General features: G+C 53.8%; 7 protein-coding genes across 7 annotated transcripts; 3 read left to right on the top strand and 4 right to left on the bottom strand.

The window, feature by feature from the left end:
• Window positions 1-59: 59 nt before the first annotated feature.
• On the bottom strand, window positions 60-1,849 carry KRP23_11465 (Protein 5NUC; the record flags this gene model as incomplete). The annotated part of the gene is made up of 2 exons (XM_067882015.1): window positions 60-1,440; window positions 1,509-1,849. The coding sequence occupies 2 exons, from the start codon at window positions 1,847-1,849 to the stop codon at window positions 60-62; spliced, it is 1,722 nt and encodes a 573-aa protein (XP_067740302.1).
• Window positions 1,850-1,961: 112 nt separating this feature from the next.
• On the top strand, window positions 1,962-2,762 carry KRP23_11464 (RNA-binding motif protein, X-linked 2; the record flags this gene model as incomplete). Its single annotated transcript, XM_067882014.1, has 1 exon — window positions 1,962-2,762. One exon carries the CDS (start codon window positions 1,962-1,964, stop codon window positions 2,760-2,762), a length of 801 nt encoding a protein of 266 aa, XP_067740301.1.
• Window positions 2,763-3,176: 414 nt separating this feature from the next.
• Window positions 3,177-4,391, bottom strand: KRP23_11463 (Telomerase Cajal body protein 1; the record flags this gene model as incomplete). Its single annotated transcript, XM_067882011.1, has 1 exon — window positions 3,177-4,391. The coding sequence occupies one exon, from the start codon at window positions 4,389-4,391 to the stop codon at window positions 3,177-3,179; it is 1,215 nt and encodes a 404-aa protein (XP_067740300.1).
• A 7,914-nt stretch (window positions 4,392-12,305) lies between these two features.
• On the top strand, window positions 12,306-15,197 carry KRP23_11462 (uncharacterized protein; the record flags this gene model as incomplete). The annotated part of the gene is made up of 1 exon (XM_067882010.1): window positions 12,306-15,197. One exon carries the CDS (start codon window positions 12,306-12,308, stop codon window positions 15,195-15,197), a length of 2,892 nt encoding a protein of 963 aa, XP_067740299.1.
• A 22-nt stretch (window positions 15,198-15,219) lies between these two features.
• KRP23_11461 (Centrosomal AT-AC splicing factor) lies at window positions 15,220-16,753 on the bottom strand (the record flags this gene model as incomplete). The annotated part of the gene is made up of 2 exons (XM_067882009.1): window positions 15,220-16,350; window positions 16,418-16,753. The coding sequence occupies 2 exons, from the start codon at window positions 16,751-16,753 to the stop codon at window positions 15,220-15,222; spliced, it is 1,467 nt and encodes a 488-aa protein (XP_067740298.1).
• A 364-nt stretch (window positions 16,754-17,117) lies between these two features.
• KRP23_11460 (uncharacterized protein) lies at window positions 17,118-17,483 on the bottom strand (the record flags this gene model as incomplete). The annotated part of the gene is made up of 1 exon (XM_067882008.1): window positions 17,118-17,483. The coding sequence occupies one exon, from the start codon at window positions 17,481-17,483 to the stop codon at window positions 17,118-17,120; it is 366 nt and encodes a 121-aa protein (XP_067740297.1).
• Window positions 17,484-17,916: 433 nt separating this feature from the next.
• Window positions 17,917-19,930, top strand: KRP23_11459 (uncharacterized protein; the record flags this gene model as incomplete). The annotated part of the gene is made up of 2 exons (XM_067882007.1): window positions 17,917-19,099; window positions 19,170-19,930. 2 exons carry the CDS (start codon window positions 17,917-17,919, stop codon window positions 19,928-19,930), a joined length of 1,944 nt encoding a protein of 647 aa, XP_067740296.1.
• Window positions 19,931-20,789: the final 859 nt, after the last annotated feature.

The following is a 20,789-nucleotide window of genomic DNA, read 5'->3' as shown; positions in this document are numbered from 1 at the left end:
CGAGCCACTGGCGCGGGTTGTTAGCAACAACCAATAATGCATTCGTTGTGTCGGTAGAATCACAATGCGGACGGCTTCAGGACATTCAGGTGTGCTGGTGTCGATTCAACCACACGCAGTCGGCCCTCCTCTGTTGAATAGTCAATTCGATTCCGCTGCCTGATGAAATCTTCAACCAGGTCACGTACCATCGGTCCAGAGCGTAATTGCCGAGCTTTACCAAAGAAGTGCCACCCGTCCATGCTGCTCAGCAGCGGCATCGCAACGGTTATCGATTGATCCATGCTTGTCTCCTCCAGCTCTTGGTGGAATTCTCCTCCTGTAGTATCCTCACTAGCTTCATACTCTTCCGCTGACAACCGAATCGAGGAGATGTCGGGCTTTGTGGTGTCTGTGAGGTCGTAGACGACACGAAGGCCGGAGAAGTGCGGCTGCGACGAGCTCATAGCGGGGTATCGGCGCAGCCAGTACGTAAGCGCATCCTTCAGTTCGCGCAGGGATAATTCCACGACGATAGTAGGCTTCACTAGCGGTAAATATTTCTCAAGCCACTTGCGTGTGATAACAAGCCCAGGAGCATTCAGCTGGTCACCTTTAATGTACCCCGCGTTCACGAGCCCGACGTTCGCTCCCAGCCCACAACGTAGTGCGTCTGCCACGAGATTTCCCATGTTGCTTTCTTGTGTGCGGCACGTGACACGTCGTCCATCCAAGGCCGTGAGAGACATCCCCAGCGGCTCAAGCTTTCCTTGCGCAATTTCGTCCTGCTCTACGTGGTGAATGTACTTGTCCAGGATTGCCAGACACCCTGGATCTGCATCATATCCGCGGTTTAATAGCATATGCCATTGATACCCCACTTGGACCTTTATTGCTTCATCTCTCACTGCTTGGGGCGCCGTTGTTGGCGAGGTCAAAGTCATCTCAACAGCACCCAGCCAGAGTGCATCCATGCCTGACTTGTGGATGAGCGTCTCGCTGCCAGCTGCGCATGTCACCGGAAAGTGGTCATGGCCTCCCAAAATGAGGTTGATGCCCGGAGCTTGCATAGCAAGACGCACATCATCCGCCACCTTGAAGTGCGTGAGTGCCACGACAGCGTCTGCTCCTTGTGCCTTCAGTTCCTCAATACAGCGACGCGCATGGGGTCGCTCGTCGTCAAAGACGACACTGAGTCCAGCAAAGGGGTCCTCACCAGTGACGGTTGTCACGGCCCCGAACAATCCAAGCCGCAACCCGTTACTTAGCGGGATCACGCACGTATCCACTAGCCCAGGATATAGTTCTCCATTGCTAGCAGACCGCACATTTGACCCGAAACATGTAAACTTGGCGTCCGCGAGCAAGTCGCGCATGTGCTCGGCCCCAAAGTCAAACTCGTGGTTGCCCAGCACCACAAACTCGATGCCCAAGTAGTTTAATATCTCCACCATCATAGCTCTATCACCACAAGGACAGAAAATGTTAAACTGCTGAGAACAGTGCAGCATTTAGTGCTAGTGACGCACCCTTTGTCTTTGCGATCCAGTTCTGAGCGCCACAAAAAGTCTCCGTTCAGCGTGACAATCACATGGGTATCTCGTGATATCCTCTTCTTGGTCACCTTGAGCATCGTAGCGAGCTCTGCGAGTCCTCCGACGCCATTCGCGGCTGGAAAAAGCTCGTACACGTCGTTCACAGTAAGGAACACCACCTTCGTCGTTGAGCCGTGTGCAGTAGGAGCCGACCCAGACGCTGTACTCTCGCGAGGGAACAGCTCATTATCTATACAAGATACTGATGCATTCGCATTCAACACAGCAGCCTCCACTTCGTCGCCCTGCAGCTCCGCCTCCTTCTTCGTCTCCATCTCCAAATAACTTGATAATAACAATTTTGCCACAAAACCTTCCTTGCGTAACCAGGTGAACACTTTCGGCTCTCACACTACTACCCAAAAGTCCTATCGTCACTTTACAATAATGAACGTGGTGGCGGAGATCCAGCGCTTGAACGAGCGCGAGCTGGAGCTCAACGTGCCGCTCTCGGGCTCGTGGCACCACAAGTACAGCGAGTCGGCGTGGGCCTTCGTGGGCGGGCTGCCCTTCGAGCTGTCCGAGGGCGACGTGCTGTGCGTGCTGAGCCAGTTCGGCGAGATTGAGGACATTCACCTGGTGCGCGACGGCAAGACGGGCAAGTCCAAGGGCTTCGCGTTCCTCAAATTCCAGGACCAGCGCAGTACCGTGCTGGCTGTGGACAATCTCAACGGCTTCAAACTGCTGGACCGAGTGCTGCGCGTGGACCACGTGCTCAAGTACAAGCTGCCCAAGGAGCTGCAGGAGGACAGTGACTCGGAGGACGAAGGCGCGGACAGGAGGCCGCGAGGGCTGCCGGGCCACGCCTACGAGGGCAAAGAGCTGGCATCAGGCTTCGACCTGCACAAGGGCGTGGACGTGTTCGCAGCGCCCCAGGAGACGCGCAAGGACAAAAAGTCGCGCAAGCGCGCGGAGAAGAAGAGCAAGAAGGAAGCCAAGAAGTTGAAGAAGATCGAGAAGAAGCAGCTCAAGATCTTTGAACAGGTGCAGAAGAGGAGACATGAGCAGAGAGAAGCTACGCAGAAGGAGGAGGACGCAGCGGCGCCGCAGCCGAGTGCGACCGGATGGCGAGGCAGGTTGGAACCGTCGGCTCCTAGGCCGACACGGGATGGAGATAGCAGGAGGCAAGATGAGGGGCGAGAGAAGCAAAAGGATAAGAGCTACGGAGGTATGGGTCGTGTACGCTAGGACGGAGGATGGGCATGCTGGATTAGATGTTCAAAGCTTCTGCATCATGGGCTCCAGGCAATTGATAGCCCCACTCTTCAGAAGATGACGGTTACCTACCTCAGCTTGAATGCGCTCGCACCCCGATCAAGCTGGATATGACTGGCAACGCGAAACTCGCTTATTTCATCTCAATAATTCGAGAGTTCTTGGCCGTGTTTGGGCTAATTCGCGAATATGGCTGCCTAGAACGAGTTCAATCGACTTGAAAATTTGCGTTATTCCTGCACCACGGCTACACGCGATCGTTGCTCAATGGATGCTATTCATTGTTTGAGCTACTTGAGTGTTGGGCCGCACCGTGGCTTCTTGCTCCGTGCTGAATTAACTAAGTGCGGCGTGTACCAAAAGGAGACTTCAGCGGACAGCACAAATTTATATAACAGCCGCAGATGCACTGTCAGGCTTGTTATTGATCTCATCGTGTTGAGGCACTTGAAAGTCATATACCTGCAGCAAATTCGCTGCGCTCTTGGCCCTCTCAACCCCGTTGACAATGCCCTCCTCTTCCTCCATCATGTCTTCCGGTAAGTCGTAGTGCCGCTGGCCACTGGAAACAGCAACCATTGCTCTGGTCGGGTCAGGGAAGAACGATACGCCATTGGCACAATCCGGTAGCTGGATGCTCTCATCCAACAGGGCACCCGTCAGCACGTCGTACAACATCACACGACCGGTACGATTGCCTGTCGCTAGATACCTTCCTCCACAATGTAAATCAAACTCCACGCGCTGGTTCGAGTCAGCGACGCGGTTGAAAGAGTGCAGAATCTCGTTCGTCGCACGAATATCCCAGCAGTGGATACGAGCATCACGACGTGCAGCGGTAAAGAGAAACCTCCCACACGGCGAAAACTTAACCTGAGAAATCCCTCGACCGTCATGATCCCGCAGTGCCAGCAGTTCTTCCCCTTCATCCTCCGTGTACACACACGTAGTCCCTCCATATGACCCCGCCGCATAAATCTTGGAATGATCCGGGTTAAAGTGCAGTGTACTAATGAGACCTCGCTGTCCTTTACGAGCGCGTCGTGTCTTGGTCAACGGCCTCGCCCTGAAGTCTCTGCTGGGCTGCGAGAGGTCGAAGAACCGGATCATCCGGTCGAAACCTGCGAAGAGTTTGGTACCCGTGGAATTGAAGGCCAGACTCTGCGCGCTTGCCAGCTCGTCTAAGTGGTCGTAAGCTCGATAGGAAGCTCGGAGTTCGCCTGTGTAGGCGTCCCACAGATGCACCGGCTGGTCTCGACTGGTGCTCACGAAGATGCAGGAGTTGGGGTCTGCGGACGTCATGAACGGGTACCACTGGTAGTCGTAGACTGTGCCGCCTTCTTTGGCCTGTAAAATGCTGGTATCGCAGCCAGAATCGTCGCTGTTCGTCTCAAAGAGGCGGAGGATGTGGTCGTCGCTGTTGGTCAGCAGGCAGAGACCGTCGGGTGAAACCTTGACGCCTTTCGTGAAATTGTTGCTACAGGATGCGGACACGGCAGAGAATTCCTTGCAGGCGCTGAACTGGAGCTGCGGACGCATGGCGGCGCTGTGGGTGAAGACCGGGGCGGACGTGGCATCCGTGGACACCGACGGCGGACTCATTTTGGTTGGTGATATGAATATTGAACGCGATTATCGCAATAGAGCGCCTATGCACAAAACGATTGTATGATAAAAGTCGAGGGCTTGGCAACCAAAATTGTACACTCCTGGCCAAATTAATCCGGCCACCCACATTTTTGCGCGTAACTCACTCAATTTTAAAGCTCTAGCGCTGCGCTTTAGATATACTGTTCATGGCGTGTGGAATAGCACGGTGTTTGTGCTAACAACGCAGGTTTTGCGGTTTGAGGGGTAGCTCCCATATACGTCCTCCACATCGTTTTGATTGTTACAATCGACTTCAACCAGCTCTTAAGAAAAAAGTACTGTACGACACGCTCATCTGATTGGATAAAATTAATTCCCATCGCTTCCGCTATTCGTTGATATTCGATTGCTTGCAGGCGGAGTCTAGAAGCAAAGCTACTGGCTGTGAGAGCTCGTCAATTCGGCCGTCGACCACCAGCTCGACCCGCTGCACCTGCCACCGTCATTCTCTCACTTCGCAACCTACCCTGCACCACCCTCATGCCCATCTTAGATGATTCAACACGCCGTACCATCGTCAATGCTGTTCTTCTTCAAACGGTAGGCGGTAATGTACACCACGTCCAATATGGAGTTTTTTCTGAGCTTGGTTGCCAATATGAGTGTCATGAGCGAACGATAGCTCGTGTTTGGAAGCGTTTTAAGGATACGGTAGCCGCCGGAGTCGTGGGAGGCGACGTTTCCAGCAGAATCAAAGGGAATTCCGGCCGTCGAGGGTACGACAGAGACGAGCTAGTTCTTAAGATTCGGGCAATCCCGTTGCAAGAACGACGGACGATAAAGACGACGGCGAAGGCAGTTGGGATCTCCACAGGCGTTCTACAGCGTCTTCTGAGCGGAAAGGTTGTGAGCCGCATCACGTCTAGGATCAAGCCTGCCTTGACACCGCAGAATATGGCCCGTCGGGTTGAATACGTGTTGTCGTTTATTGACGAAATAGGTTCGTCTTCGAGCCCATGTACGACATCGTACACGTGGACGAGAAGTGGTTCTACGAGGATGTGGATAAGCACTCACACTACGCCGTAGAAGGCGAAGAAGCGCCACCGCGCCGGCGCCGCAGCAAGCGGTTCATTCCCAAGACAATGTTTCTCGCGGCTGTGGCCAAGCCCTGGTAACCTGTCATATTTTGTGTTTACTTATGTGTCATTAACATTTTTTCCCGTATATTATGCAGGTACGATTACCATACAAAGTACATGTTTGACGGCAAGATTGGTATCTGGCCGTTCACGGTGGACTCTGTTGCACAGCGCTCAAGTGTGAACCGGCTCAAGGGTGACCCCATCACCAAGAATATCGAGTCTATCGACAGGAACGTCTACAAGGACTACCTCATTGGTAAAGTTATCCCCGCCATCAAGGCAAAGTGGCCCAGGGGTGAGAAGTGGAAGGTGAGTTTCATCCAACAGGACAACGCAAGACCACACCTCTCGCCATTTGATCCTGACGTTCTTGCTGCTGGTACGTCTGGAGGCTGGAACGTCCGACTGCACTTCCAGCCGCCGAATTCGCCCGATTTCAACGTGCTTGATCTCGTTTTTTGCCTCGATACAATCGTTGCAGTTGACGAAGGGGAGCCGAGGCATTGCGCAGCTGGTTAATGCTGTTGCTAGCGCGTACAACGACATCAGGATCGAGACTCTGGAGAATGTATTTTTGTCGCTGCAGGCAGTCATGATGTGTGCACTTGCGTGCAATGGAGGAAACGAGTACAAGCTTCCTCACTACAACAAGGCGCGGCTCAGACGAGAACACAAGCTACCCGAGTCGCTGCCCTGCGCTAAAGATCTGTACGACCGTGCAGCGAAGGAGGTTAACTGGCCGTTCTTGGATAGTTAATTCCCCTCTAAATAGATGATACTAATACACTGTGACTATCATAAAAATATCCTATCATTCTTCATGGTAACAATCAAAACGATGTGGAGGAAGTAATAAACCATTTGGCTAAGTGATCCAAAATTCTGACCACTTTTAACATAGTAAAATCAAGACAAATGTATTGAAATGATCACAGCTAATTTGCCATTTTGCAGTCTAACCACGGAATTGATGGACGACAGCGTTGTTGTTATTAGCTTATTCAGGTCAGTCGCATTTGCGGTTATCCCAGGGTATGCCAGCTTGGCTAAGCGACGAGGAGAGGGGGCGTATCCGCGGGCTTAAGCAAGAAGGGCTCTCAATTAGAGCCATTGCAAGGACTGTCAAGCGATCGCGCGACGCGGTCGAGTGTGGAATAGCAGCACCACGTCGAAACTGCCGCCACCCAGGCCGCAAACAAATCGGCCGGCTCGGCTGCTGCTGCGCAAGAGGGCTAGCGGCGACTACAACGCTGCCCAGCTGAAGGTCGAGTGCAAGTGTGAGTGCTCGGCTCGCACGATCCGACGTCTCCTCTCTGGTATAGACTGGCTAGTCTACACCAAATGGAGAACACGCTGGCGCTCACGGCGTGCATCGGCTCGCGTGGGCCATACACATGGCTGCCACGCCGCAGGCGGAGTGGGAAAGAATCATTTTTTCTGATGAGAAAAGTTCAACCTAGACGGACCTGATGGGCTTCAGAGCTATTGGCGCGACGTGCGACGGCCTCCAAGGACGACAATGAGGCGGGAAAATGGCGGCGGTTCGGTGATGGTTTGAGGCGCCTTTAGCGCCAAGGGCAAGTCTCATCTGGCGGTTCTTGGTGGGCCGGCAAGTTTCAGCACACTACACCTACACGCTATCAGAGTTTTTGCTGCCATAAGCTCACCTAAACTACGATGTAGACTTTGTCTACCAACAAAACAACGCATCGACACATACGTCTAAGGAGACTGTAGCGTTTTTTTTTTACAAGCAGGAGATCAAATTGCTCGACTGGCCTGCCCGCTCACCCGACCTTAACCCAATAGAACATCTATGGGCGTTATTGACTCGGAAGGTCGGAAGGTATGCCTAAATGAACGGCAGTACGCTAATATAGTTGAGTTGACTGCTGCTGTATTAGCTGCGTGGAATATCATCGATCATACGACGCTGGTAAAGTTGATTACGTCGATGCCACGACGCTGCATTGAAGTGATTGAGAAGAAGGGTACTATTAATACAATCATTTCAGTACAGTTTCTTGATTTTACTATGGTAAAAGGACCGGAAGTTTAAACCACTCAGCCAAATCGGTTTATTGTTTTAGAGCTACCCCTCAAACCACAAAACATGCGTTGTTAGCACATACACAGTGCTACTCCACACGCCAGGAACGGTACCGACTTCCTCGGACACCTATGTTGGAGTCCTGCTTCCGTCTGCTGTCGGTGACAGCCTCTGGACTGTAACCAGACCCATGCTGAACTCATGCTGGCCACACGTGTGCATGGACCAACCAGTATTCCGTACTGAAGGCAGAAGTCAACTTGATAGATTATGCAAGTGAAGGTTGTTGAAGTGCACCGGAGTGATTGCTAAGGGTCCTGGCGCCAAGCCGCTCCTCTGCCCATAATCGGCTGAGCAAAAATGTAGGTAGAAGTAGGTAGCGCTTTGGGTAGCTCGGTTAGCACGAGAAGAGATCGCTCACTCCAAATGCACTCACTTTCCAAAACATCTCAAACATCACCAGCGTCCTACAACAAACACCTCATTAGTACCTACATATAAGATCGTCCTACATTTTACAGTATTTACCCCCTCTCAACGCCACGGTTTATAAGTTAGTAGCAATTATTCCGATACAAAAGTACTGGTATATATACCGGTATGCAAATTTCCGTTCGTCACCGATTCAGAGATGCACTCGGCGTCCAGCAAACCGTCTTGCCGTAAACGGCGGACGTCCTTCCCCGCACGCGAGAAGCTAGAAGTGGCCCGAGCCTTAGAGGAGTCCAAGGACGTTGCAAAGGTTATTAATGAGTATTATCCTGACCTTAGTAAATTAACTTATTAGTCTAGGCGCAAACAAGTGCTGCGGTGGCTATTTGAGAAGGGAAAACTTGAGGAGCAATGCTCTGCCAAGAACGGCAGCAGCAAAAGGAAGGCACGACCGATAGGCGTCGAAACAAAGCTCCCCCTGGATGCTGAAATGACGTTAGTGAAGTGGGTCAATGACCTTCGGATAGAAGGTGTACCGATTTCTACGTTAATGCTGACGCTAGAGGCCAAGGAGGTAAATGACCGGTACAACATCAAGGACTTTGATGCGTCCTGGAGTTAGCAAAACGCATTTAAGGCTCACAACAAGTTGTCCATACGAGCAAGAACACACGCAGGGCAAAAACCGCCGCATGAGCTTGACAAATTGCTGCTGCTTTTGCACTAAAAGTTCGCGAGGTCATGATTGATCCCGGCGTGACCAAACAGGTGCATTTTATATTAAATCATTATTTTGTGTGACAGTGTATATGTGACCTAATTGTTTTTTTGTAGCTGCCTTTTTCGATCTCCTTCCTACCAGAACAATAAATGCGAAGAGACCGAAGACTGTCTGGGTGCGTTGTTCAAACAAGACCAAGGAGCGCGCGACTGTAATGCTTTTGGGAGACTCGGACGGCGTCAAGTACCACCTTTTTGTCGTTTTCAAAACTCAGACGTCAAAGATTCCAGAAACAGCAGTCGAAAGTACGCGTCAGCCTTCACGGTTATGGCAAAACGGTATGGGAAGATGTCAGTGTTGTACATCAGGAGCAGCTGCTTGAAATCTACGGAAATCTGAAAGGTATGTTTATCTTTGTTCTGATTTAAAACACTGATTCTAACTTTATTCTTGGCATTTCAGCTTGGTGGAATGGCTACCTTTCAGTGCAGTTTCTACAATTTCATTTTAGTGTTTGAAAGGAAATGCACGTCCTGATATTATTGCTGTGGGACGACTTCTCGGGCCACTAGACCGATGATGTCGTCTCATACGCCAAGTCCATCAACGTTGTGCTCATGAAAGTGCCCCAAACTGCAACATCAGTCTGTCAACTAGCTGATGTTGCATGGAACTACCCGTTTAAGGCACGGCTGCGCGACCGTTGGGTGGCAAGCTTGCGCCAGCAGCTTCGCGCTCACACGATCTGCAAGAAGTTCGAACGGCACGCCCCAAACAAAGCTACGATAGCGCGATGGATACGATCAGCATGGGACGGTTTGTCCGCAGCGACTATTGCTAATGGTTAAAAGAAAGCTTATGGCACGCTCCTACACGAGGCAGATATGGTAGCAGCAGATCTGATCGAAACACTATTGAGAAAATTGAATGTTACCGGTTTGGTATCGATCGTTGACCGTGAACCGGTTAGCCCGATCCGAGCCCACGCCGATTACGCCATCGACGATTACTCCACTTTCGATTACGCCACCTATGGTACAAGATTGTAGGTACAAGATGGGCATCGACGTGGATCTCTATGATTGGCTGAAGTAACTCAGTATTTAGTAAAGAATCAAGTAGGGTGTATCCAGTAGGTCTAGAGGAGCGAGAAGGCTAGCGAGCTAAAGACCTCAATCAATCACTTTTCGAATCTTCGTTCTACCCCTCAAGTGGTTTCCAGTCTCCGCTCCGGTCTCGCACAGAGTGCTGCCCTCGTCAAGCTTACGGTGTCAAGATCCATACCTTCCATCACGCATCTACAATGACCACGCAAAGGACGTCAAAGCCCTCCGCACACAACGCAACCACTTACTTCACCAGATCCGTGAGCGCTGTAAAGCACTCGCTAACGCCTTCATTGATGAGAAACTAACCGCCATCGAGCAGTCGAGCCCATCGGCTCGACCGTTTGAGGCAACTCGGGCACGTTTCCGAGAGCGCTCGACTCTAACCTCTCTATGTGATTCTACAGGAAAATACATCCTCAGCCGCAAACAAACAGGTATCAAGATCAAACAACACTTCCAAGAACAATTCGCTGACCCAACTCGACAACCGATCGCAGACGACGGGCTCAAACAACCCCTGACCAACCCGATTACCGCTGCAGAGTTCGCCCCCTCCTTCAAACTCCTACGCAACGGGCGACGGGCCCTGACGCATTTCCCGCCGAGTTAATATGGTATGGATCGAATATTTTAGCCCAACCACTCGCCGACATCCTGAACCATGGTTTTTCAATCGGAGAAAATATCCATCTGGGCGACGGGATCCTGCTAGGACTCCTGAAGTCAAACAAGCCGGCTGGCCAATGCGCCAGTCTTTGACCTATCGTTCTACTCAACAGCATCCGCAGGGCGATTTCACTCGTGGTGCTCCATCGCATATCACCGAAGGTCGAACGCTTCCTGTCCCCACACCAATGTGGGTTCAGGTCTAGTCGCAGTTCTGCTGATGCAGTATGGGCCCACAGATGGATTGCAGCACGTGCGCAGAGATACAAAGAACGGTTCCACATCCTTGGAATTGACCTCTCCCTCGCTTTTGACACCATCAACCGCGACAAACTCCTAACCGTGCTCAAGGACATCGTCGACGAAGATGAACTCCGCTTAATCCGATTCCTCCTGAGAGACACAAATATATATCTCCGACTCGGCAATCGCTTGCTCTCTCCATTTGAGAGCAACACAGGTACTCCCCAAGATGACTCATTATCCTCTGTTCTCTTCGTTGTTTATCTTGAAGCAGCTTTACGCGACCTAGCCAGCCAACTCGACGTCCCCCACGACCTTTTAGCAGACATGATCGTATACGCCGACGACGCTGATTTCATCTGCAACCACGCTGACATTGCCTCTCTGATCGAAACGCATGCCCCAGCCATTCTGGCCAAATGATCACTCCAGATGAACACTTCCAAGACCGAGCATACTATCGTACATCGCAGCCCAACGGCATAATCAAACCGGATCTCCCGCGACAATCATGAAAACTGGCGCAACACGCGCAAACTAGGCTTCCTTCTAGGTGACACAGAAGACCTATCCCGACGCAAGAACCTCGCCACTGCAGCGCTACACCGAATGTGGAAGATAATCGAAGACCTCTGAAGCAACACGACTTCGTCTCTACAACAGCTACGTCCTGCCAATGCTGCTCTAAAATAGCGGAACCTGGGCCCTAACACAGACCGACCTTCTTGCCTGGAAAGCTTCCACCGCCAACATCTACGGAAGGTGATAGGTGTGACCTACCCGGACATAATTCCCAACGACAAGCTCTACGACCGCACAGAGACGGAACCGCTCCGTTACCACTTATTACGCAACCGATGGAGGCTGTTTGGTTACATCCTTCACCGCCCAGAAGGGATCCCAACCAACCGCTTCATGGACGCTTATTTCAGACCCAGCGAACACGGCACATGGCAAGGCAGACGAAGACTCACGCTTCCTTTGGTACTCGATGCCGACCTCCAGACTCTTTCCTCAGGACACAGACTTCGAAGGGCCCCCGACCTCTACCTGCTCCGCATGTGTGCCCAGGACCGTGACGGCTGGAAACACCTAATCGAAGGGCTACTCGCGTACGCGCCGCTAGACGGACTCTGGCCCAGAGAAGAGAGAACAGTAGAAATTGAGAGATAACCCGACGCATGCGGAAGTTGAACTACTACGGTGGCTAGACGGCTCGCGAAACGCGTTCACAATACAAAATACAAAAGGAAAACATAACTTTGGACCTGTTACGAAAAGTGGTATGGTTTCCTCGAAATGTTATTGTTAATAGAACTTATAAGCTCTACTGTAAATACTGTAGTACTAAAGCTTCCTGATAACGTTACAGCAGAGCTGATGTGGAATAACTTTTGTTTGAAAGCCTAGCCCCTCCGAGCTGGACTGGTACACCGTTGTATTTTCCCCCACCAAAGTCTAGTTTCAGCGAATCACAGCGAAGTGTTGTACGCACCAAATTAGGAATCAATTAACTCGGCCCAAATTCACCATTGAATCGTCGGGACCACGTGCGATTCGATGGCTTCAACATCCGAGCTCCATGCAGCCTCCAGCGGCGAGCAGGATGTGGGCATGACGCTGTCGATAGAGTCCAAGGACGAGGAGGAGGAAGCGCTCGCCCTGCCATCCGAGATGATGGCTTCAGCGGCCAGTAGCAGCAATTCCCACCCGTCGGCTCCAACCGCTGCACGGTCCAACCCCGGCGGCTCCAACAACGTGTCGGCCGTGTATCGCTGGTACGAAGTGGAGGAGAGCATCAGCGCCAAGAAGCGCGAGGAATCCTCCATCGCCAAGTGCAAATTGTGCCGCCAACAAGGCAAACTCGAGCGCAAGACGTGCGTGCGCTTCAGCAAGAGCGTCACGTCCAATCTGTGGCGCCACCTCAAGGAGAACCACCCGGACGTGTACGAGAAGCACGCGGGCGAGAAGAAGAGCGTGCAGATGCATCGTGTCGTGGGCATCAAGAAGAGAGGACGCAAGAAGAAAGTGGTGGCGCCCACGCCCCCAGCCACAGTCGCTGCAGTGCTCGCAGATGCGGCCGCTGGGTCGATAGATGAGACGACCGGTGATAAGGTGCAGACTCAGGTGCAGGGTGATAAAGGACGCTCGGCGACGGCAGTGAAGAAAGCCAAGCGAGGGGACCACCCTACGCATTCGTTCCCAGACTACCCGCTGGGCAGTGCCTTGCACCATCAGCTTCAAGCGGCTAGTCGACAGATGGCTCCGACTGTAGCTGAGGCAAACGCTCGGGCTTCTACTGCCGCAGCGAATTTCAATCCGGAAAAGGTGCGCGAGGCGATGGGGTACCTCTGCCTGTACGAAATGCTGCCGTTCGAGCTAGGTTCCAGTCACGCGTTCCGGAGTTTGATGGTGGAGTGCTCGGGTGGCCTTAGTGGGCTCATAGATGACTCCAACAGCTTTGCGCTGTTTGCAACGGAGATAACGCTTGGATACGCCAAGAAGATGGCTGCGGAGGTCAAAGTGCGCACAGTGATGCAGATGAAGATGACGGACTTCTCGCACCTCATGATTTCTGAATGGTGTTCTTCAAATTACGGGGACACAAATGAAATGAATGTGTCGGCATCTACTGCATCTGTGGGCTGCTGCGTTCCTTCCAGCAATAATGACGTGGTTTTCCTCGCGCTTTTTGCGGTTGGGCTGGACCAGGAATTCAATCCATTCCGTCGGTGTCTGCACGTCTCGTTGATTGGTAGCTATCGCGCAGGGCGAGGTGATTCAATTGCAGCTGAGCTCACAAGAGACAAAGAGCTGAAGAAGGCAATGGAACGCGTTGCTCCTTCCAGGTACATGCCGGAGATAATCGCAGTGGAGCCACCCTGCAGCAAGTATCAGTCTTTCTGTTCGGATCACAAGCTCCACTTCTTGGAGAGTGTGCCGACGCTGCTGCAAAACATCATGATTGCCACCATTAATGGGGTCGGTATAACCGACTGCTACTGCCTCGGTAGTGAGGCGATAACAGACACTGGTGCCTCCGATTTTCTTGGGTTCCGGAACAGGCGATTGGATAAGGGGGAATATGTCGAGAGCAGTTCTGCTGCAGTTGCAGCGGGCTCGTCTAGTGATGCCTTTTACGGCTTATCGGCGGTGGAGATTGCTTCCAGTGTTCTCGAGGAATTGCCGACCAGTCTTACGGGACACACGTATCGAGACCTTATGAACAAAGTGATGTATCTGCTAGCACACTTTAAGCAATCACCAAGGTCTCGACGGGTGTTACGGAGGCTAGCATTGGAGCAGTGCGGTTTGAACGCAGAATCATATGAACGCTTGTTTATCGACCGCCTTCGAGATATGGTGATATCGGTGAGCGGGATCTGCTCAGTGCTCTCAGTCGTCGAGAACATGATGCTGACTCTCAAGAAGTACTTCTTGTTGCACAAAGACAGCGACTCCGATTTCTCCAAGTTAATCCAGTTGTCATCCCTATCGCGGTATGAGTGGTCTCGCGTTCGCTATCTCACAGTGATACTGAAGCCTTTCGCCGAAGCCACCGCCAAGCTGGATGGTGAGCAATATGTCGTATCGTCACTAATCGTGCCCTCGGTGTTTACTTTGATCGATAAACTGCGCGAATTACATCCGGCCAATGCTGGATTCACCGATGGATCGTCCAGCAGCACGGGGGTGGCGGAAGGTCTGCCAGAGGATATCGAGGCACTTAGAGAATTAGCTTTCACGAACTTGTCGGCGTGTTTTGGGCATCTGTTTTCAGCCCCGGGGGCTACCTGGAGCATGGAGAAACGTCAAACGTTCAACCTGCTGTGGTCTGCTACAATATTGGACCCTCGAACGCGATCGTTCATTATCAAAGGTTCTTTGCCGCAACACGACTTCTGGGAAATTGTCAAGTCGGAGGCAGCGAACATCGCTGGCACCAAGGTGAAGGATAAAGATAGCGGAAATGATCTCGGTGAAAGCTCAATTTCTCTTGAAGACAGCAGCCACCTTGACGGAAACGTGGGCAAGACCTTGTGGGACGACCTTCAAGCTAACCTGGCATCTTGCGCACAAGAGGAAATGCTGCTGAGTTCTGCCAAATCTTCGTTGGAAATCAACAAGTCCAGCAACTTGCTCGAAGTCGAGGTATCATTCTTCCAGGAAGAAGGGCGTATCGCACTGCGAGCTAACCCCTTAGAGTGGTGGCAAAATATGCGCATGAAGTATCCTTTCCTAGCGCGATTAGCACGCTACGTGCTATCGATCCCGTGCAACGTGAAGGTGGACGACAACCCAGTTCTGTGCGATGGCGGACTTGTGAAGCGTGCGCCGTCCCAAATGACTGTGGCAGATTTGTGCGACCTCCTGGCGGCATCGATGAACCTTCGCACAGAGAAGAATCCCCACTTTGAGGCTGCTAGCAAGCAAATGTGGTCGACCGTTTGAGCTACCGCGCAGCCTGAATTTATTACTGCCGTCTTCTGGCTGCCATTTTCGCGCGCAGACGTTCTTTTTGAGCCACCAACAACTGCTTCTTTGCGTCGAATGGGTTTGGTGTCTTCTTCTCATCGTCCCGAGTGTTAGGGGCCTGTGATGAAGGTATCACTGTGTTTTCGCGGTGTACATATGAGAGTAGCTCAACAGGAACTGGTACGCTGCCTACAAGGTCTTGAGGAGGCAATAATTGCGGTGTCTGCGGTGGTTGTGGTAGCTGTGGTAGCTGAGACTGGACAGGCAGCACGCGTTGACTTGGCGACTGCACAACATTTGCCTCCGCCGGACGAGGAGCTCGATCGCGCGAGGGCTTTGCAGTAGCTATTGCCGTCCTGAAAGCATGCTTCGTTTTAGAGCGAGGCCCGTCCTGCCAGACTCCGCCAAAGTTTGGCAGCCAACCTGGGCCATTGTCCGATTTCGATTGAAGCTCCGAGAAGATATCTCGCCTCTTCTTGACTTTCTTGTGGTTTGTTTCATTCGATGGTGCCGAGACTGTTGCAGCCTGATCTCGACGGTTGCACTTCTTGTACTCCTCTTCCGTCTGCACCATCCAAGGAGGCACTGCCGATGTGTGTACGTTTCCCACGTTAGCACCCCAGGACACCAACGCAATGGAGCTGAGTCCTTCACCACGGGCGAGCTCCGTCACACGATGCGAGAAAGCGGCGCCCTCTGTACCAGTCTGCTGCATTTCAGGGTGCTCCGCCTGTTCCTCCTTTACCAATTGATCTATCGTCCATGGTACCCACTCGGCCTTGCGCAGCTTCACAATGCCGCCGCCCCACACGCGCTCGCCTTCATGCCGACCCAGCGGGTTCTGCAGTACTCCTTCCGCGGACGTAACCGTCTTGCAGCGTCTCGAGCCCGTCGCCACCTGCGGGCCCAGCAGAACCTCCTGTTGCTGCTCCCTCGTCATCCCCACTGGTGCTTCCTCCACAGCTCGCCTCCTGTCCGCCTGCACCTCTTGCAACCTCGTCGCAGCAGACGTCAGGAACGCCTCCACGCGCTCACTCGCTACCTTGTCAACGTCCGTCACCTCCTGCTGCCCCGCATCTTCATGCTGCCCTTGCTCCGCTGTATGTGTCTTGCTCAGCGCCGCCTCAAGCTGCTCCACGTAAGGCAAACGCCGTGAGATCGCGCCGCCTCACGCCCCTCCGTAGCAAATAGCGTACCTCTCGCCGCCGCGCCGCCCGCAGCCACAGCTGGGGCCTCATCTGGCGGTCCGCATCGCAGCGGTTGTGTCGGCAGAATGCCTCCACTCTCGCCTTGTGTTGCTCGCCGCCGAAATGCGCCAGTGCGTCGGCTGCTGCCCCCGCGACGTCGCAGAACACGCAGCGCCACCAGTTCTCAGCGTCGCAGAGGTCCTGGAGCCGAGTCGCCTGCGAGAGCAGGAACTGCTGCGCCGCCTGCTGGTGGCTGCGCGAGAAGACGTGCTTGCGCCACTTGACAGCGCTGGAGCGGCGGCACACGGCGCAGAACGGCGCCTCGATCACGGCGTCGTCGGCCATGAACGGAGGTGCTCAGCGATCAGGTTTGGCGGGGTTACGTGTCGATTGTGTACAATGCGCGACTAGTCTTTCAGCATACGTTGGGCGAGTATGATGTGCGGAATTGACTGCGCCAGTTGCTCGTCGTCTGGGGGTGCTGTCCAGATCATGGCTACATGCGTTGCACCATGGCCTGTCTAGCCGGAGCAGCAGAGAGTGCTCTTGTCTTGGTGTGGAGGCGTCGATCGCGGCGGTCGACAGCGCTGGCGGTCAGTGAGCAACCAACGGACGCGTCCGTCCAGCATGGCATTTGACCACACGAATACGGTACGAGGAGGGTCCACCTCGGCGTTGTTGATTACTTGTACACCATCGATCGGCAGTTCTAGTCTGCAACGGACACCGTCACGGTGACGGCAGCCGAGACGCCGCGCAGTGCAGCATCTCGCCTCACTTCAAGCCGCGACCGCTCCTTGCGTCTCCAGCTGAGCTCGAACACCGCCGCACCGCACGCTTTGAGACGTGCCTGTCGGCAGTTCAGAGCGCCGGCCGCGTTACAGCCCCCGCCCCGAATGACCATCTCGTTGACGCCGAGAATATCCAGTCGTTTTCGATCGGTCAGCGACCAAAATGCTAGCGAAATGAACGAGCAGATTTGGAAGAGCTGTCCGGCACGACAGGAGATTGCGCCCCGTCGGGCGCATCGGGCATTTCGGCTGCCACAAGCATCTTGGCGAGGCGGGGACGTCATGCTCTGACCGCCAACGTAGCAAGACTGTCCAAGCCTTGGTCTCTGCAGCTAGGGGGGGTTGTGGCATCATAACCACCGGCTGTTTCGTCAGTCAATGTTCCTGAAAAAGTAGTTTCCAAACTTGAGTTCACTATGAAACACTTAATTTGGACTCGCGTCTATTTCTGGTCGTCCCATCCCCCTTTTGAAAGTTGACTCGACTAAAGTATAGTCCGAACCTCGACATGTTGCTTTCACTATGCCGACGCCAGAGAGCGGAACTCTTTGCGCAGACGGGCGTGGCCCAGAAATGACACAACGCGCACACAACAACGGGCCAAAGCCAGATCAGCCCGAAGCGAGGGAGAAGCTGCTCCGCTGTCACTCGCCTGCTTCCCAGTAGGCCGAGTACTCCTCGCTCCCGCCCATTGTGGGCTCCTCAGCTTCCTCGGCGATGGACGCCGCATACGAGCGGCCGGCGTCCTCTTCGTCGTACTTTGCGCGGCCGCCGCAGGTGCACCGCCTGCTCCTGCGCGTGTACGCGGCCGAGGGGCTGCGGCACGTGTCCAGCCACGGCACGTACTGCAAGCTCTACGTGGGGGGCACCGAGATGGTCCGCGGCAGCGGCGCCTTCGCGCGCCGCACGCAGAAATTGGCGTCCTCGTCGTCCACGCACAGTCTCGGAGGGTTGCTACACTCGCCCTTCAGCAGTCGCGGCAATACAGCGCAGCCCCCGAACTCGGCGCTGCCCCCCACGTCGTCGTCCGAGGGGGACCTCGGCGGTCCCAGCTCCAAGATGCGCGTGCTCAAGACGCAGGTGCAGACGGGCAAACGTCCCGACCCCGTGTGGAACGAGAAATTTGACATCCCCGTGCTGGACCCGAACGAAGACATGCTGAGCATCCGCGTCAAGTCGGCGAGGCTCATGTCGTCCCCCGCCATTGGCGCGTGCTCCATCCGGTTGAAGCACTTGACGCTGCAAGGAGGGTCGACTGTGGATCGGTGGGTCGATTTGCGGCACGGCAAGAAAGACGCAGGCAGGATTCGACTGCAGCTGAGACTCGTGGATCCCAGTGCGAGGATACCGAATCCACGGCCGGAGCAGGACGACGACCCGGCGGGCACGCCCACATCGACCACCCGACCACGTAACCACCAGAACAGCGACACGTACTTGAGTCTCCCTGCGGAGGAATCGCCTGAAGAAATTGCGGCGCGGACAAACGCATTCAAGAAGACGTCGCGACGAGACCACAAGTACCACAGATCGGCAAGACGCTTCGACGGCAGGCCGGTCACTTCGACTGTGTTGGGCAGCAGTGACGGCAGCAACCGCTCGGCTAGTGACAAGGAGGAGGACGAGAAGCGGGCGGCGACGACCCCGATGACACCTCGGGACAATAGTGCTAGCGCAACATCGAACGAGTCCATCGACGACTCGGAGCCTGCCAGTGATGTGTCCGTCTCCCCAGCGGCCTCTCCATTGTCCAAGCGGACGTCGAACGCAGACGCCTACCCAGAATCGACTTCTGCAGTGGCCAGACCGCCCCGGGCGTCTCCTCCAGAAGTAGCCGCTACAAATGGGGAACTAGACGCATCGTACGCACATCGTGGCACGATGAGGAGATCAGAACTTGGTACGTGGTGATTGTGATAGTGTCTCAACTTGTGCTGTGAAAAGAAACTAACGCTGTTTCTTCTGTACAGAACGCTCACGGATGAAAATGGCCGAGATCTCGCGGACGTCAAGAGCAGCAAGGAAGTCGCATCGCGAGGTGCCTCAGGAAGAAGATGACGATGATTCAGACCTGGACGAGTATGACCACCAGCATAACACGACCAAGCGATGGACTGGTAACCACACAAAGCTGAGCGTGCTGTCGAGCACCCTGGATCCGCGCGAGAGTTCACTTGTGGATTTTGACGATGATGACGTCGAGGACTCGCTGGACGACAGAAAAAAGTCGCTGAACCACGGGTCCGCATCGGTTGGGCTGTCGAGCACTGCCACCAGCACCCTTGACCCGCGTGACAGCTCTCGATTCTACTTCAGCGACAGTGAAAGCGACGAAGAGGAGGAAGAAGAAGAGGATGACGAGGTGAAATCGGAGAAGGCGCGTGAGCAGCAGCGACAACGGTGGCAGATGGAGCAGCGACAGATGCAGCTCGCGGGTGTGAAAGAAGAGTCTCAGTCGATGTCGGATGACGATAGCGATGATGACTCAGTTGATGAGGACGAGTATGACGAGGAGCTGGAACGGGAGTCGTCGCGCATACAGTTCACCCCGACAATCGCGACACTCTTGTGCCGCGAGAGCATGAACGTCCTGATCGAGGAGGAAGATGATGAAGAGGAAGACCTCGAGTCCTTCAAAATGAGCGAGGAGTTCGTGCCCATCCTCGAGGCGACATCTCCGATGTCTGTCGCGTCCGTGGACTGCGCAATGCGTCGGTCAAGTTTTGACTGAGCTCGTTCTCAGCCTTATTTACCAGCACAACACCCTGACGAGAGCAGCTCAGTCTCACTCATGGAGTACTTAATAGCGTTGCTAGTCCGTGCTGCTGTGCAGCATCCCCCCAGAACCCAGCCAGCTAGTTGTCGAAGTCCGGTGCGTCAATTTTGATGTATGTGTGTCGCCTGGCGGACGACGGTGAGCTCGCGAGAAGATAAGCTTCTCGCCCACTTATTATTTCGTAGATAGTATCTAACAGCCACCCCAGCCAGCAAGTGTGCATGCTTGGGCTGCAATTGCCAGTCGAGTCGGTCCGAATAATATTATGATGACCTTTGCCCAAAGATGTAGCCATCTCGCTCCAGCGGTCGCGTCGTTTCGAGGCCAGAGTTCAGCTGGCATTGTGCTGGCAAGGAGACTATGTCGACGGAAGACCGGGCAGCCACTTGTATTCAGGCGGGATTTCGTGGCTTCCAGTGGCGGAAGAACCAGCGGCGAGGCATCGTGAGAAATTATTGATCGGCCCAGGTGCTTGCTGTGGAGTGAGCTCACCAAATTTATGTGTTGCATTGCGTGTGACAGAGAGCAGTAACTAAGCTTCAGGCTCTGCAGCGTGGACGTTTCACAAGACGCGAGTTTGTTGAGCTGCGTGATTTTTCAAGAGAACAGGCAATGCCAAGTCTTGACGTATTTGTGCTTGTGGCTCCGTGGCTAACTGAATTGGTCAACTTGTAGGAGAGCTTTCAACAAGCTACACGACGTCGACAAAATCGCATCTGGCGAAATGAGCAAGAGCTTTACTTCCTTCAGCACACGAATGCAGCGGATCTCGAGAGAGTCCGTGCTTTTCAGCGGCAGCACTCTGCTAGGGTGA

This window comes from Phytophthora ramorum (assembly GCF_020800215.1).
Source record: "Phytophthora ramorum isolate Pr-102 chromosome Unknown Phyram_PR-102_s0012, whole genome shotgun sequence".
In the NCBI taxonomy this organism is placed as follows: Eukaryota; Oomycota; class Peronosporomycetes; order Peronosporales; family Peronosporaceae; genus Phytophthora; species Phytophthora ramorum.
The sequence above is the reverse complement of the archived record's forward strand: the minus strand, read 5'-3'. Positions and strand labels throughout refer to the sequence as shown.